The following is a 14,237-nucleotide window of genomic DNA, read 5'->3' as shown; positions in this document are numbered from 1 at the left end:
ACATCACAGGTGACTGTGATCTATCGGCGGCAACCGTGCGAATTGCGGACAGGCTAGGCTAAAGGCGTCTGAATTATCCGGAATAACAGCATCGAATTGTTATGGTCAACTATTCATACATGATATACCGTGAGGGAAAAAAGTAAAAGAAAACACCCGGGGCCAAGGATCACTGTTACACAGTAGCCTAGATTGGTTTGCGACAACTGGCAACATACCGGTTTACGGTATATATTGAAGGTCACTTTATAGGTCACTCCCGTGAGCATTTGCCGTTGCCCAAAGCATCGTCTCGCAAGGCATAGTCGCAGGGTGTTCATTCAACCAGTGCTGTGTTGAAGATGCTTCAAAAGTAATTGGTAAGATTTTTTATGATAGACAAGCACTCGGAATTCAATCCACTATGTCAACCTTCCTGTCGTTTCGACTGATTTAAACACATTCGTTCAGACACGAAATATCCTCTTAACCGCACCCTGGCGGTGACGACGCGACGCTGTGCTATGGGTTGCTGCGAATCCGTAGCCTTTGCCACTCGGTTGTAGCTTGGTCATTGGAGTGGCTACCCCACTCCCAAAAGAACATGTCAAGGAGTGGCAGTGCTTGTTTTCGCAGCAATGCTATGGCATGACCGTTGTTCGACCCACAATCATTGTCAAAGACCCTCGAGTTTTTCTGGAAGTTCTATACCACAGTTACTTGAAATAATAGTACTAGTTGGCTGCAAGTCCGCGGTAGCTTCGCGGCCCGTGCATGGATGTGTGTAGATACACGTCTGTTGGTCTGATGTGTACACGCCATTACTACATTAAAAATCAGTCAATACGTTATATTTTGCCAACACAGATGCAACTTATTCCCTTAGTTTCCTTGAAAATATGGTGTATGGCTGTCAAAAATCTATGTCGACAAAATTACAAAATTGCTATCTCCTCCGCAGAAAAGGGGTTATCGTCTCATTATTCACAGTGAGAAATCAGAAAATTATGATTATGAGAACTATGTTGCGGGAATTTTGAAATTTGGACAGAGTTTTCTGTGTACGGAAGAAATTTGCTTCAGTGAGTGATCTCCGTGTGTACAGATCATGGAGAATTGTGGGTAACCTCACTTGTGCATCAGCCAAGTTAGTTAAAGCGGTATTGAGCCAAATCATGACGTATTTTCACCTGGTTGGCTTGGTCTATATAGCATCTTTAGTCCCAAAAAATCAAGTTTACAGTATTTATGTTTTCAACCACCTTCAAATGCACAGTATTTTTTTAAAATACACAATATATGGAATATGTTGTGTTTCATTAATTTTAACCATCTTGAGGTGATGGTGAAATATGGACTTGGCAGGAATAGGGTTAGACTGGCTTTCCACACCTTATTGTTTCAATGATACGGTTTATGATTTAGGCAAAGTTTTCTCTGACAGTGGAGATGGACATTGCCGAAAAATGAAGCAACTTGTTAAGTATTTCACTCTTGCAGCAAAGTATTTCATCAATTAATGCAAACTACTCACTTTGAGTAAAGTGATGAGGTCTGAATAGTGAGAATATTCACGATGGTTGGACCATGGTTTGTTAGCATTGATTGATAAATCAGTATATAAGTATTCTGCATTTGCCAAATACATCAACCATGATGATAATATTTGTTTTTTTTTTCAGGTTTACTTTACTGACAAAAATGATCATCCATACAAGCTCCTACGTTCTTCCTTTGTGTGGAACAAGAATGACGTGTGTCGCCAATTCAGAGACCTTAGAAGTCCACAGGAGTTCTGTGATCATTTTATTCAGTATTGTCCGGTAAGGAAGACACATCTTCACCTGCATCAAGTGTGAGTAACCTGACCAACGATTCCAGTGAAGATGACTCCGAGCCAGAGGGTGAATCAGAAACAACAGAAAATATTAGTCATAGTTCCAGTAATGGCATAGAGTCTACACCAGATGATGATGATGATGATGTGATGAGTCCCGCAGCTAGTATGTAAGTACATCGACATCTGAGAGACTAAAACACAATTGATGAAAACAAAACCCATGACAATTCATTGATGAATTCTTTGGACCATACATATCATGAGTTTAACCATTTGAACTTCTAAATTTGTGTAATTTGATTCATGGTCATTGTACCCTTGAACTAGTGACCTTCTGTTACACTCCCTTTGCAGTGGAATCAAATGAAACATGGTTCACATTTCACAGAACTATGAAATCACAAGTTTTCTCAGGTACCAAATTAGAGAAACCGCACATGTATGAATGCAAACATTCCAGTCCTTTGTAACCAAGCCTACAAAGAGATCTAGCACAATGAGATTCACCAAGCTACTTTGGTACATATGAAGCAGCAAAGAGAATACAAGTTGCAACCAACAAAATACAGCAAAAGCTAGAGTACATATAATGCTCAAAGTCATATAAGACTGAAGTGCATGTAATACGGGTAGTCTGTCCAAAGATTTGTAATAACATAAAGCATTAATGTGAAGGGAAATGGTCCAAATCTCTGGAGACCTATTGCTGACATTGAAACCAATATGTTACTTTGAGTTGAATACAACATTTTTTTTTTTTTTTTTGATTAATTACACAGGTCAAATACTCCCTTATCAAGAAGCACAAAGAAGAGAAAATTGACAGATGCTGCAAAACAATTAGTGCTACCGACACTTTCAAAGAAAAAGAAGGCTGAAAAACTCAACAAAGAAATGAGTGAGGAGGAGCTATCGATGAAAGAAAGCATCAGGGACTGCCACATTGGAACTGGTAAGCTTGACAAAGATTTCTCTATGTTTCCCTTATCTGTCGGAAAGACAACACTCTTTGAGGAAATCTAGTCAATATCAATTAGTGCAAAGAGGAATAATTGAGGTATTTGAAATAAAGTGCAGATAAATACTAAACAACACTGACCTTTTTGGTTAAGTACAAGAAAAGAGAAGCTCGTGAAAGACTCGCTCATTCTTCAATGCGGTATGAAGAACAAAATGTCTAAATTATATATGTCGTGTGCAGCTGACAAACATTACTAGTGTCAGTATGAAGCTCCTGGTTAACCTTATAAAAAGTGTATGGTTTGAAAGTGTTTACTGTGTTGATTATTTTAATTCTAAGAATTGGTTTAATTGAGTAATTCTTGCTGATTTTTGACAAAGAAATAAACTTGAATTGGTTATTAATTTAAGCTTTAGTGCTCATCATAAGGGGATTTCAGTAGGTGACTAATCCTGAGCTTTTTGACAAGTCTATTCATACATGTATATTATTGTCTGCACAAAAAGCATTTACACAACCCAAGAATATTCACATAAAGTTATGTGTACTTGCCAATCCTAAGTTGTTTCTCAAGTGGCATGATTGATGGTAGGAACAGTTGTATAATTGGTTTAATAAGAATTCTGTGGGTTAACAGTCCACCCATAGTTGACACACTTTCACCATCAAAACATGAACCAAATATTAGTGATATATCAAGCTGTGATGTTCTATCGAAGACAAGTGCCATGTGCTAGCAGATGATAACTGAAGTCTTTCTGTGCACATCTTTGGTATGGTGTGTCAGACTTTGATGAAAACATTTACATAAAAAAATTATTAGAAAAATCTTATTTGTATATTATCCTGCTGTCTTCCAATGACAATGTAATGTTTGTCTTTTCTTAAGGACCGTTTTTAATTGATATCAGCGCACTGGAACTAGGGAAGCAAGCAAGGGCTCCTGATGACAAATGGGTTGACAAATTGGAAGCAGCTATGGAGGATTACCTTGATGAGGCATATCAACCATTAATTGTTGTGTTGAAAAATGAATCAAAGGAGAACTTTAGGGAGTCCAATGTGAGTATCTTGGAACTGAACTTTACCTATGTTTGCTTGGCACGCATTGTGTCCTAACACTTTCCAGGTTGAGAATGTATCTAAACAACATCTGGGTCAATATATGGAAGGGTAATGTAATGAAAATACATTTCAACTTCTCCCTGTGAAATGTACATGACTGCATGTGAGACAGAAGCAGTGTCATGCAACTCAATGCCTGTGAAATGAATGCATGCAAAATGTGCTATACACATTTAGCTGTATTTACAATATTTTTATCTTTGGACATACGGCCTCTACTTAGCAAACACATTCACATTTATTCTGTGCCTTATCCTTCACCTAGTGTTTGAATGTCAAAACATGTATCAATGATGTTAAAATTTATTAAATATACCACAGACTTTTTGGTTGATTTCCCTGTACTGTTTGAATAGCAATAATCACAACATTTCTAGATAGGGGAGACTACTTCTTTAGTTAGCGTAACAATTTCATGGTGACTTCTGATAAGAAAGAGAAAATGTATGTAATGATTGGCATTCACAAAGTAGAGCTTTTTGACGTATGTAAAGTGAACAGTTATTGCAATGTTTAACTTGTCCTGTTTCAAAAACCTGTTCTCATTATTATTCTAGGTTAACGGCTACACATATGAGGTTATTGGAGGGCAGCATTCTTTCCTTGCTGTTAAACGCCTGAGTGAAAAATATGGAAATCGGAAAGAACTGAAAAGTAGACTCGCTGTTGTCTATGCAGGACTGAGCGATGAACAGAGGAAGTGGTTGGCCATAGACATAATGCAACTGTTGAATTCCATCATTCGATGACTTTCAAAGAGAAGGTAGGATGAGTTATCTTACACATCTGATGTACTGCACTGTTCCAAGTATAACCTCAGAGACACAAAACTGCTTTTTAAAAATCTTTTACTCACAGGGTTCTCCACAAGGGGATTTTATGGTTGGGCCACCCCTCCGTTTTGGAGCAATTTATTCTTATGTTAATAACTGCACATAAGAATACATTTTCACAAGAAAAGAATTTGCAAATTATGCACTGTTGTGTAAATTGGCCATCCATCTGTTTTTCTAAGCTGTGGAGAACACTGACTCATGTAACCAGATCTCAGAAAACAACAACATAGATGGGAAATTCTTGTATAGTGATTGTTAAAATCTATAAAGATGAAAAAAAGTAATTGTTGGAAACCAAAAAAATGTTAGAGGATGAAATGCAACATTGTGAATAAGAATAGAAATGAAAAATGCATTGTGACTTAAGAGTACCGGTATGTCTGTTCCATTGCACAAAGGGACAACAGAGTTTCACAAAATGATAATAAGGGACCATAAATAGCGCAGATGTTACATTATGTTACCTTCATGGAAAGGTTAATTTCACATTTTTCACACCAGTTCTTTGGTCTGAAAAGAAATTTTACCAGTTGATTTATGTATGTGTGCAGCAAACGTAGGGGCTTTGCCAAGATCTACTTCATTTTAAACCTTCCACACAAAATTAGTGCAGGGCTTATACATGAGTAGGGATTATACTTGGACAAGACAGTATTCAACTGTAACCATGCTTTGAAAATTGTACAAATTTGTTCATCATAAGCCGTGTAAGTTATAAAAAATAGCCTTCGTTCCTCAATACATATACATTCCCATAAGGCTGAAGTGCCTTACTTTTGATTGTCAACAAATTGGATTTGAAATTACTTAGCAAGAACAGAGTGTTGGGTGTAAAGAGTATGCAATATCTAAACAAGAAAAAAATTGTTGATACTGATAGAACAAAATATCTTTAGTTAGAACGTCAGACATTTTGGAGATTATTGTAAGTTGAAATGTGCATTGAAGCCTTAAAGGTACCATCTAATTATACAACAGCATTGATGACAGTACAATTTACATAATACATCTCCTGTTGAACTCATATAATTTTTAAGTAAAACTGGAGACATTAAAGGAGAGTTTTGAGTTTCCAACAGTTGTACAACATTTTAACCCTTTGCACCCTGACCCCCTGGTACTCTATGACGTCATCGGACATTTTTGTCCGAGCCGGGTTGAAATGGTTAAGTTTATTATTGCAAGTAAAGTCAAACAAATACCAGTTGTCTTTTGGTAAGAAATTTGACAGTTTTATTTGCAGGACACTTTTGTCTGATAGACTGAACAAAAATTAATGAGTAATTCAGGTAATTGATTGTGCTCAATGATTTTTGTAAAATATGTATCTAGTATGTATTTTGTTGGATAAGATGTAATATGCCCTCTTGTTTATGGTCATTAGGTTCAAATGTGCCGGGATAGATACGAAGAAATGCCAGACATAGAAGCAAAAGAAGAACAGTGGGAGAAATCGTGTGCAATGATACTTAAGGAGGTAAGTTTACTAATGACTGTATCAGTTGATACATAAACATTGATGTTATATATTGAACATGTAAGACTAAAAACCTACACTGTGTAGGTTTTCAGTCTTATATGGACAAGCTGTGTATTACCAGAACATCACATGATAATCTCCAGCTTTGTAATATCATATAGGACTCAGCCCTTGGTGTCACGCCAGGGGTTAAGATCTTAATTTTATTTGTATTGATTCATCATTAGTAATAGTAAAGGATAAAATAGAATTAATCATTACTTGCTTTAAATGCCAATCTACCCACTGATGACAACAGTTCAAACACATACACAATATCAGACTCCCTGCAGGTATAGATTTTCTGTTTAATGTGTAAAAATGTTGGACATAAATTGGCAATTTTTACCATCATACCTACCTATTGTGTTTAACAAGGGATGTACTGTGCCATCATTACCATTGAGTAACTGCACTGCCTAACTTCCACTTGCAAGCCAAAAACTGACATTGTGGCTGAAAACTGGCAATTTTTGCATCAAGTTATTTACACAGAGGATGCTCTCTAAAATTCAATCCCACATTCTTTACTTATGTTCATAGGTACAGCAGTTTTCTCTCTTTTTCGTTTTTTCTTTAGGCATGATAGTAACAATATTTTATATCATTGACAAGATGGATTATGATACTAACTGGCTAATAATAGAGATACATATTTATTAACCCTTAAAGCGCCGCGTCGGTTTATAAACCGACATGGCATTCTCGCTCTCAGCGCCACGTCGGTATATAAACCGACAGTGTTTGCGTTCTATGCTTATGCCTAACTTAGCTATGCATTGCCGAACTCAGCCAGAAGAAGGGTATTCCTGACCCTTTGAACCCAGTTTAGTACCATATAAGGACTAAAATAATGACATCATGCAGCCTAACAATCGAAAATTCCAGTAATTTATGCGAACTTTCTTTAAAAGAGGTCAGCGGTTTTCATGAATATTTAATCAGGTCTGCAGTTTCACCCGTACGCGGATACGGCCATAGTGCATTGAACGAAACACATACGTACGTTTTGAAAGCTTTACCATGCCGTAGACACGGAAGACAACTATATTATGCCAAGCTACTGCCCCCTGGGTGATAGAAATGACAGATTTTACAGTTTTTTTGAGAGTATTTTACGGAAAAATGACGCGATTTGCTGACCAAATTGATCACGATAGTGAACTTCGAACGTATCGGCGGCCAAGATGGCGGCACTGTGTGATGCCGAACTCTCGACATGGAACCCGAGGTTAAGGTTTTCGAAGTCCAAAACATGCCAGATTGAGAAATTTGTAAGGATTTGGTTAAATCGAAGTGTATTTTGTCGATTTTCAAGCGTTGGACTGCCAATAAGCTCCTTTAAACTGTTGATATTTGACCTCCGGCCGGCCTGGAGCGAGACGGCCATGACAGTCGACCCGGTTTGTAAATGAAATGTAGTTATTCCGAACTGTTGACATTGCGAGACATTTCCAACGTGTTACGCTTTATTTTTAACTGAAATAAACCGGACATGAAACTTTTTTCTCGATACTTATTGGTTTCATTCCATTTCGTGGCGGATTTTGTGGCGTGCTTGTCAATATACGTGATCAAACTTGGCGAACGGATTGACTAGTATGTATGGTAGTACGAGTCCTTGACTCGATAAGCAACAGATAGTAACACACGCATACGTGAATTAAACTAATGTAAGTTGGGTCAAACACCAAAATTAATCGATAAAAAGGTCACTGAAATGTGTTTTTGTCTTCAACTCTTCATTATAATTATACTGGCGGTTCAAACTATACAGAGTCAGTTGAATATGCCCTATAGTTGTGTGCATGTGTTGCACAATAGTTACCCCTCCATGTACAATATGGAACCTTGTTGTCTCTGTGTATGCAAATTAATTGTTTGTGTTTACAGGCAAACAAGACTATAATTGATTTCTTCCAACTTTGAAGACAGATTTTAAATAACAACAACAAGAAATCATGTGATAGATAGTAAATTGATGACAAAATGGATATGTACACTGAATTTTTCTCTGGAAAATCATTTCCACTAGAAGAAATAAAATATGTAAACAAGCAAACAAACAAACAAACAAACAAATACAATAGACAAGTAAAAGATAATGCTTAGGCAATGCAATCATGCCATTGCTCCATACACAGTAGTTGTCAATCTACATTTAGTGTACTGCATGTAAAATATTATTTGTATTTTGTAGAGATGCATTTGCACAGGAAGCATTTGTGTTATTTTGAAAGACACTAATTGTTTTTGTTTGTTTTTGTTTATTATTTACGTTTGATGTTACATGATGCTGAAATCACATACCTGAAGTTGTGTCTTTCGATAACACGAAAATTCTATTCAAGTTTGAAGGCCGTTGATGAATTTTATACATTTTTAGAAACTTTTAATCATTTTCAGTGAATTTTGAACAAAAAACGAGCATTTTAGCCCAATTTTACACCTTCAATGTGTAAATTGAATCTTTTCATTGTCAAAGAGAGCTTCTTCATATCCTGAGCTTTGAAAATAATAATGGTTTGTTAGGGTTTCTCATCACAGAAAATGAACTGCACCAGTCTGAAAAAAGCGTAACATGTTGAGAAGTTGGGTTCAAAAAGTCCTTGGCCTGGCAGTTGCATTGCATAGAAAGTCTATGGCACTTTAAGGGTTAATGGCATGTTATAAAGTTATACTTTGCACACTTCATATTTGTTTATTCACAAGTACTCAAAAAGCATGGCAGCACCCATGAATTTAATTGTGTACACTTCCGGTTAATCGCATAATATATTGTGAACCTGCATACATATTGTCAGTAAGCCGCTGGCGCAATTATCGATGATGTTAAGTGTCATGCTCATGAAATTGATATGTTAATTACTAATTATTTTCTTGACACAGAAAGCCGACTCCCTCTTCATGAAGATATGCTGTGCTGTTGCGAAAATGAGACATTTTTCATTGATGATGGAAGTGTTCGCAATGTATGAAGAAGGTCGAACAAGATCTCAGAATCTCAAGCCTGCTGAACTGAGAGGATTGAAGAGGCCAGAAATTCCGTTCAGAAAATTAGGTGACTTTCTTCGGCTTAACAATAACGATCAGAAATGGCTGTTAGAAGAAATAATTTCAACAGAAATTTCTGTTACAGAGCTAGTAAAGGAATCGGCAGTACTGAGGAAATTAGACCTGGTACAGAGATTTTTCGTCATGATTACTGGCTGTGTTGAAGGGGGCTGGGAAGAGGCAAGGCAAAGATTTCCAAACGAAACAACAAGAGAAAAAACTAGAACAGTTTGTAAACCTATCGTACAGTCGTGGTGTACCAGCACAGTTTGAATCATTTTGCCAAAGAGCAGTAACTCTAGAAAAAAACAAGGAAGATGCGAGTAAAACTGCCGTATTTGCAACTGATGGCGCCTATGGATTCACAATCCACAATGCAGATGTGCTTGATCTGAATGCCTCTTCACTAAAACAGCAGTGTCCAGGATTCCGAGGAATTGATCTAACATTGGTTGATATGCCTTCAGTAAGTGTACTCTTATCATTGTTACTAACACGACCAACCAAAGCTGCTTCTTTTAATGTGTTTTGGTCATAGCCACGGAAATCAATAAGTATGGAGGTCCTTGCGTACCAATAGTATTTCCCCCCTGACATAGTTTTTCGCTTCCAAATTCCACACATACACATGGTATAATCATCTGTTGTATAGGCTGGGAAACTTTTTGCCATGACTTTACATCATATGGAGTCATCTACACTGAAAAGTGTTAAGTTGAGATCTCAGTTTTTTACTGTCTCAGCCATGACTCTCAACGGCTATCTGAATTTTATGATAAGTTGTTTCATTCAATGTCATGGTTATAAAATTGTTATTGTTCATGTTTCATTGCTTGTTGGAACCCTTACGCCACCTAGCATGTCACTTTATATCTTATACTCATAAACATACACCGGGACTGTTTAGTCATGTGTTTCATGTATGTTCATGACTTAATACGGCTAGTTTTCAATCGGATTCGAACCCACAACATACGGCATCAGTCGCCTAGCTGAGAGGCCACAGACAGAACCACTCGGCTAAATCTCCACTCCCAAATCATACTGTCTATGCTTAAATCTACCAGGATGTCAAATAGTGAATTAAAGCTGTCTCCAATTTTATTTTCAAGGAATGGTCAGCAAGTGATATCCAAAGACTGATGATTACCATCAAGGCAATAAATGTCGACTGCCAACAAAGTGCATTTAACATAGCTGTCATCTGCAGAGCATCAGAGATGGGAGAGATTATGCAGGCATTTAAAAGAGACAAAAACTTTGTCTCTGTGCAACCTGTGTTCTGTCATGTACAAACTTGTAGCTCAAGTAAGTGCAATCACTGTTTTTACCCTATTGTTCTTTCTTCCCCCTCCCTCTCGTACACATAAAATAGACCACATGATGTAGTGTAACGACCAACACACGCACCCTTGTTGGTGCTTATTGACAAGTTTGATGCAGGTTTTTTGGAAATATGTCAATTTTGTGTAAATATCTGATGAAGATAGATTGCCAAATACATTTAGCAAATGAAATTCATTTAATTAACCCTTTTCCTGCCAGACGATATTACTTCCCCATCAGTCAACTCAGGGAAAAGCAGTGTTGAGCCACAACAATACGTATTTCCACCAATTTGGCTTGGTCTGTTCCAACAGCTTTAGTCCATACAAATAATGTTTTCAGTATCTGTGATTTCAAGGTCTTCAAAAGTTCAATTTTGTTGTTAAAATGCACCGAATGTTACATATTGTGCTTCACTAGTTTTAACGATCTAGACCTGATGGGGAAATATGAACTTGGCAGGAAAAGGGTAATGTATTCTTGGCACTCTTTGTAATCGATATTTACAAACATAAAGTGTAAAAATGCTGAAGTTAGATTTAGGCTTGTAAAATAATAGATATTATTATTTCTACATTTCAGCCCGCAGATTTGGACTGATAGAGGCCGTACAGTGTATGGTGGTGGCTATTACTGCTCACAAGACAAGAATCCAATTCAACATCCAACCGAAGAACGACACAATATGTGGTCCTGTGACACTCCACAAAGAACGTATGACCATGTGATTCAAACTTTCAGCCACAGAGGGGATGGATACTTCACATATTCAGTGGATCTGGTAAATAAATTACTTTAGTTCCATTTTCGTGCTTTCAAAAAAAGCAGATGCCAATGCAATTGTAGGACAAGGCAGACTACAAGAATCACACACAATTTTATTTTCCTTACTGTATCTGCATGTGCTGAGAAAGGTCTCTTTTGCAATGCTTCAAGTGCTGCAATAATTCAACTAATCTTTCTCACAAGAAAAAATTATAGTTTTGCGTACATTGATAATTTAGGAAATGTATGTTTTTTATTTGGTCAAAATTACTTGATATAAGATTTATTCCTTCATATTACTGAAATACAATATAGTATTATAACCCATAAATCCAACATAACATCAAAGCACCAAAAGCTGCAACTTTTGACATTATTGTTAATGGGTGTGCAAATAAATATTATCTATCAACCTCTGTAATTGTGAACAAATTCAATTTTAAACAAGTGCATGCATACAACATAGTTGCAACTCTTGCCATGGGGGCTGATTAATGGAGAGCAGCACCCACGTAAAAATTATTTTGCTCACATTTCGACATTCTGTCATTAGCATAGGTTGATAATATCGGTATGTGTATGGATACCCAACAGTATGTCTATCTACATGCACTAATTGTACATTGCATGTAACATTATGAAAATATTGTGAAAAGTTGCAGCTTATAGGACTTTTAATGAATTTGTTGATAAGACAATATGAATTCACTCATCTTTCCACAACACTTATCCTTTAATTTTCTTCAAATTTAATGGACTAATAAAAATTTGTTTCATTCACAGGTAATGGAATGATATCATCCTTGAAGAATGGCAGACACTGCATCGTCACTGATCATTCATCGGACCAATTAGCTATCCTCTGTGACAATGTCTCTCAGTTTGTTGGTACTGAAGAGCTATGAGAATCTTTGTGAAGCAAGGCAATCTCTGGGTATAGTATTATTGATAAGGGACTTTTAAAGGCGGACAATCCATGTAGCTATGTTTTTACTGCCCACTTGTGTACCATCTTAACCAATGAGTCAGGGAATGTTTGAATGGCTTTCATTGGCTGACACTGTACACTACTTCATTTAAATTTATCCAAATATTCAATTTAAGGCAAATTAATTTATGTTTACTTTTTAATTTGGCCTTTTAAAATGAGTAAATTATTAAAAGAATCCATTCCTCGGCACCAAAAGATACATTCAGCACTAAAAGGACAAATACAACAAAAAAATGTACACAAAGATTGAAAAAATGAAAATTCCTCAAAACAGCATAACAGAGTTTGACTTTTACAAAGGAGCCACTATTGTCATATGATGATGGTCATGTTACATATGCCCTGACTAAAGAATTCAAATCGATTACTGACAATTGTACCAATTAGCTTTCAACAAGTGAATTAGAATTGGACCAATGCCATAGATTAGTGTGTCAACCAGTGAAGGACATATGAAATATGCCCTGACTTCTGAATTAGAATTGGGCCAATGTCAAAGCCAGCCAAAGAAAGGTCATTTTAAATTGACCCTGACTTCAGATACAGATGTCTGACCAATGTCCTAGTTTAGATTGTCTTCCAGTGATGGTCATTTTAAATATGCCCTGACTTTAGAATTGCAATTTTACTTGTGTCAAAGTTTATTGTTTCAACCAGTTAAGGTCATTTTAAATTGACCCTGACTTCAGATACAGATATCTGACCAATGTCGTAGTTTAGATTGTCTTCCAGTGATGGTCATTTTAAATATGCCCTGACTTTAGAATTGCAATTTTACTTGTGTCAAAGTTTATTGTTTCAACCAGTGAAGGTCATTTTAAATTGACCCTGACTTCAGATACAGATGTCTGACCAATGTCCTAGTTTAGATTGTCTTCCAGTGATGGTCATTTGAAATATACCCTGACTTTAGAATTGCAATTGGACCAATGTCAAAGTTTATTGTGTCAACCAGTGAAGGTCATTTTAAATTGACCCTGACTTCAGATACAGATGTCTGACCAATGTCATAGTTTAGATTGTCTTCCAGTGATGGTCATTTTAAATATGCCCTGACTTTAGAATTGCAATTGGACCAATGTCAAAGTTTATTGTTTCAACCAGTGAAGGTCATTTTAAATTGACCCTGACTTCAGATACAGATGTCTGACCAATGTCCTAGTTTAGATTGTCTTCCAGTGACGGTCATTTTAAATATGCCCTGACTTTAGAATTGCAATTGGACCAATGTCAAAGTTTATTGTGTCAACCAGTGAAGGTCATTTTAAATTGACCCTGACTTCAGATAGATGTCTGACCAATGTCCTAGTTTAGATTGTCTTCCAGTGATGGTCATTTTAAATATGCCCTGACTTTAGAATTGCAATTTTACTTGTGTCCAAGTTTATTGTCAACCAGTGAAGGTCATTTTAAATTGACCCTGACTTCAGATACAGATATCTGACCAATGTCCAAGTTTAGATTGTCTTCCAGTGACGGTCATTTTAAATATGCCCCGACTTTAGAATTGCAATTGGACCAATGTCAAAGTTTATTGTTTCAACCAGTGAAGGTCATTTAAATTGACCCTGACTTCAGATAGATGTCTGACCAATGTCATAGTTTAGATTGTCTTCCAGTGACGGTCATTTTAAATATGCCCTGACTTTAAAATTGCAATTGGACCAATGTCAAAGTTTATTGTTTCAACCAGTGAAGGTCATTTTAAATTGACCCTGACTTCAGATACAGATGTCTGACCAATGTCCTAGTTTAGATTGTCTTCCAGTGATGGTCATTTTAAATATGCCCTGACTTTAGAATTGCAATTGGACCAATGTCAAAGTTTATTGTTTCAACCA

The 14,237-nt window shown here is 36.6% G+C and overlaps 1 protein-coding gene across 1 annotated transcript; it reads left to right on the top strand.

Moving 5' to 3' along the window:
* The first annotated feature begins 229 nt into the window (after window positions 1–229).
* LOC139142042 (uncharacterized) lies at window positions 230–14,028 on the top strand. The gene is made up of 10 exons (XM_070711836.1): window positions 230–359; window positions 1,662–1,986; window positions 2,599–2,771; window positions 3,670–3,842; window positions 4,463–4,668; window positions 6,126–6,218; window positions 9,150–9,780; window positions 10,427–10,622; window positions 11,223–11,421; window positions 12,189–14,028. The coding sequence occupies exons 2-5, from the start codon at window positions 1,967–1,969 to the stop codon at window positions 4,652–4,654; spliced, it is 558 nt and encodes a 185-aa protein (XP_070567937.1). The 5' UTR covers window positions 230–359; window positions 1,662–1,966; the 3' UTR covers window positions 4,655–4,668; window positions 6,126–6,218; window positions 9,150–9,780; window positions 10,427–10,622; window positions 11,223–11,421; window positions 12,189–14,028.
* Window positions 14,029–14,237: the final 209 nt, after the last annotated feature.

This window comes from Ptychodera flava, chromosome 10 (genome assembly GCF_041260155.1).
Source record: "Ptychodera flava strain L36383 chromosome 10, AS_Pfla_20210202, whole genome shotgun sequence".
NCBI lineage: Eukaryota > Metazoa > Hemichordata > Enteropneusta > Ptychoderidae > Ptychodera > Ptychodera flava.
Note: the sequence above shows the minus strand (reverse complement) of the source record. Positions and strands in the feature narration are given on the sequence as shown.

What these genes read in the sequence shown, in the direction of transcription:
- LOC139142042 (XM_070711836.1), top strand. Translation starts at nt 1,967, where the DNA reads ATGAGTCCCGCAGCTAGTAT. An exon ending in ATGAGTCCCGCAGCTAGTAT is followed by an intron (nt 1,987 to 2,598) that starts GTAAGTACATCG and finishes TTAATTACACAG; the next exon opens with GTCAAATACTCCCTTATCAA. An exon ending in AGAACTTTAGGGAGTCCAAT is followed by an intron (nt 3,843 to 4,462) that starts GTGAGTATCTTG and finishes TTATTATTCTAG; the next exon opens with GTTAACGGCTACACATATGA.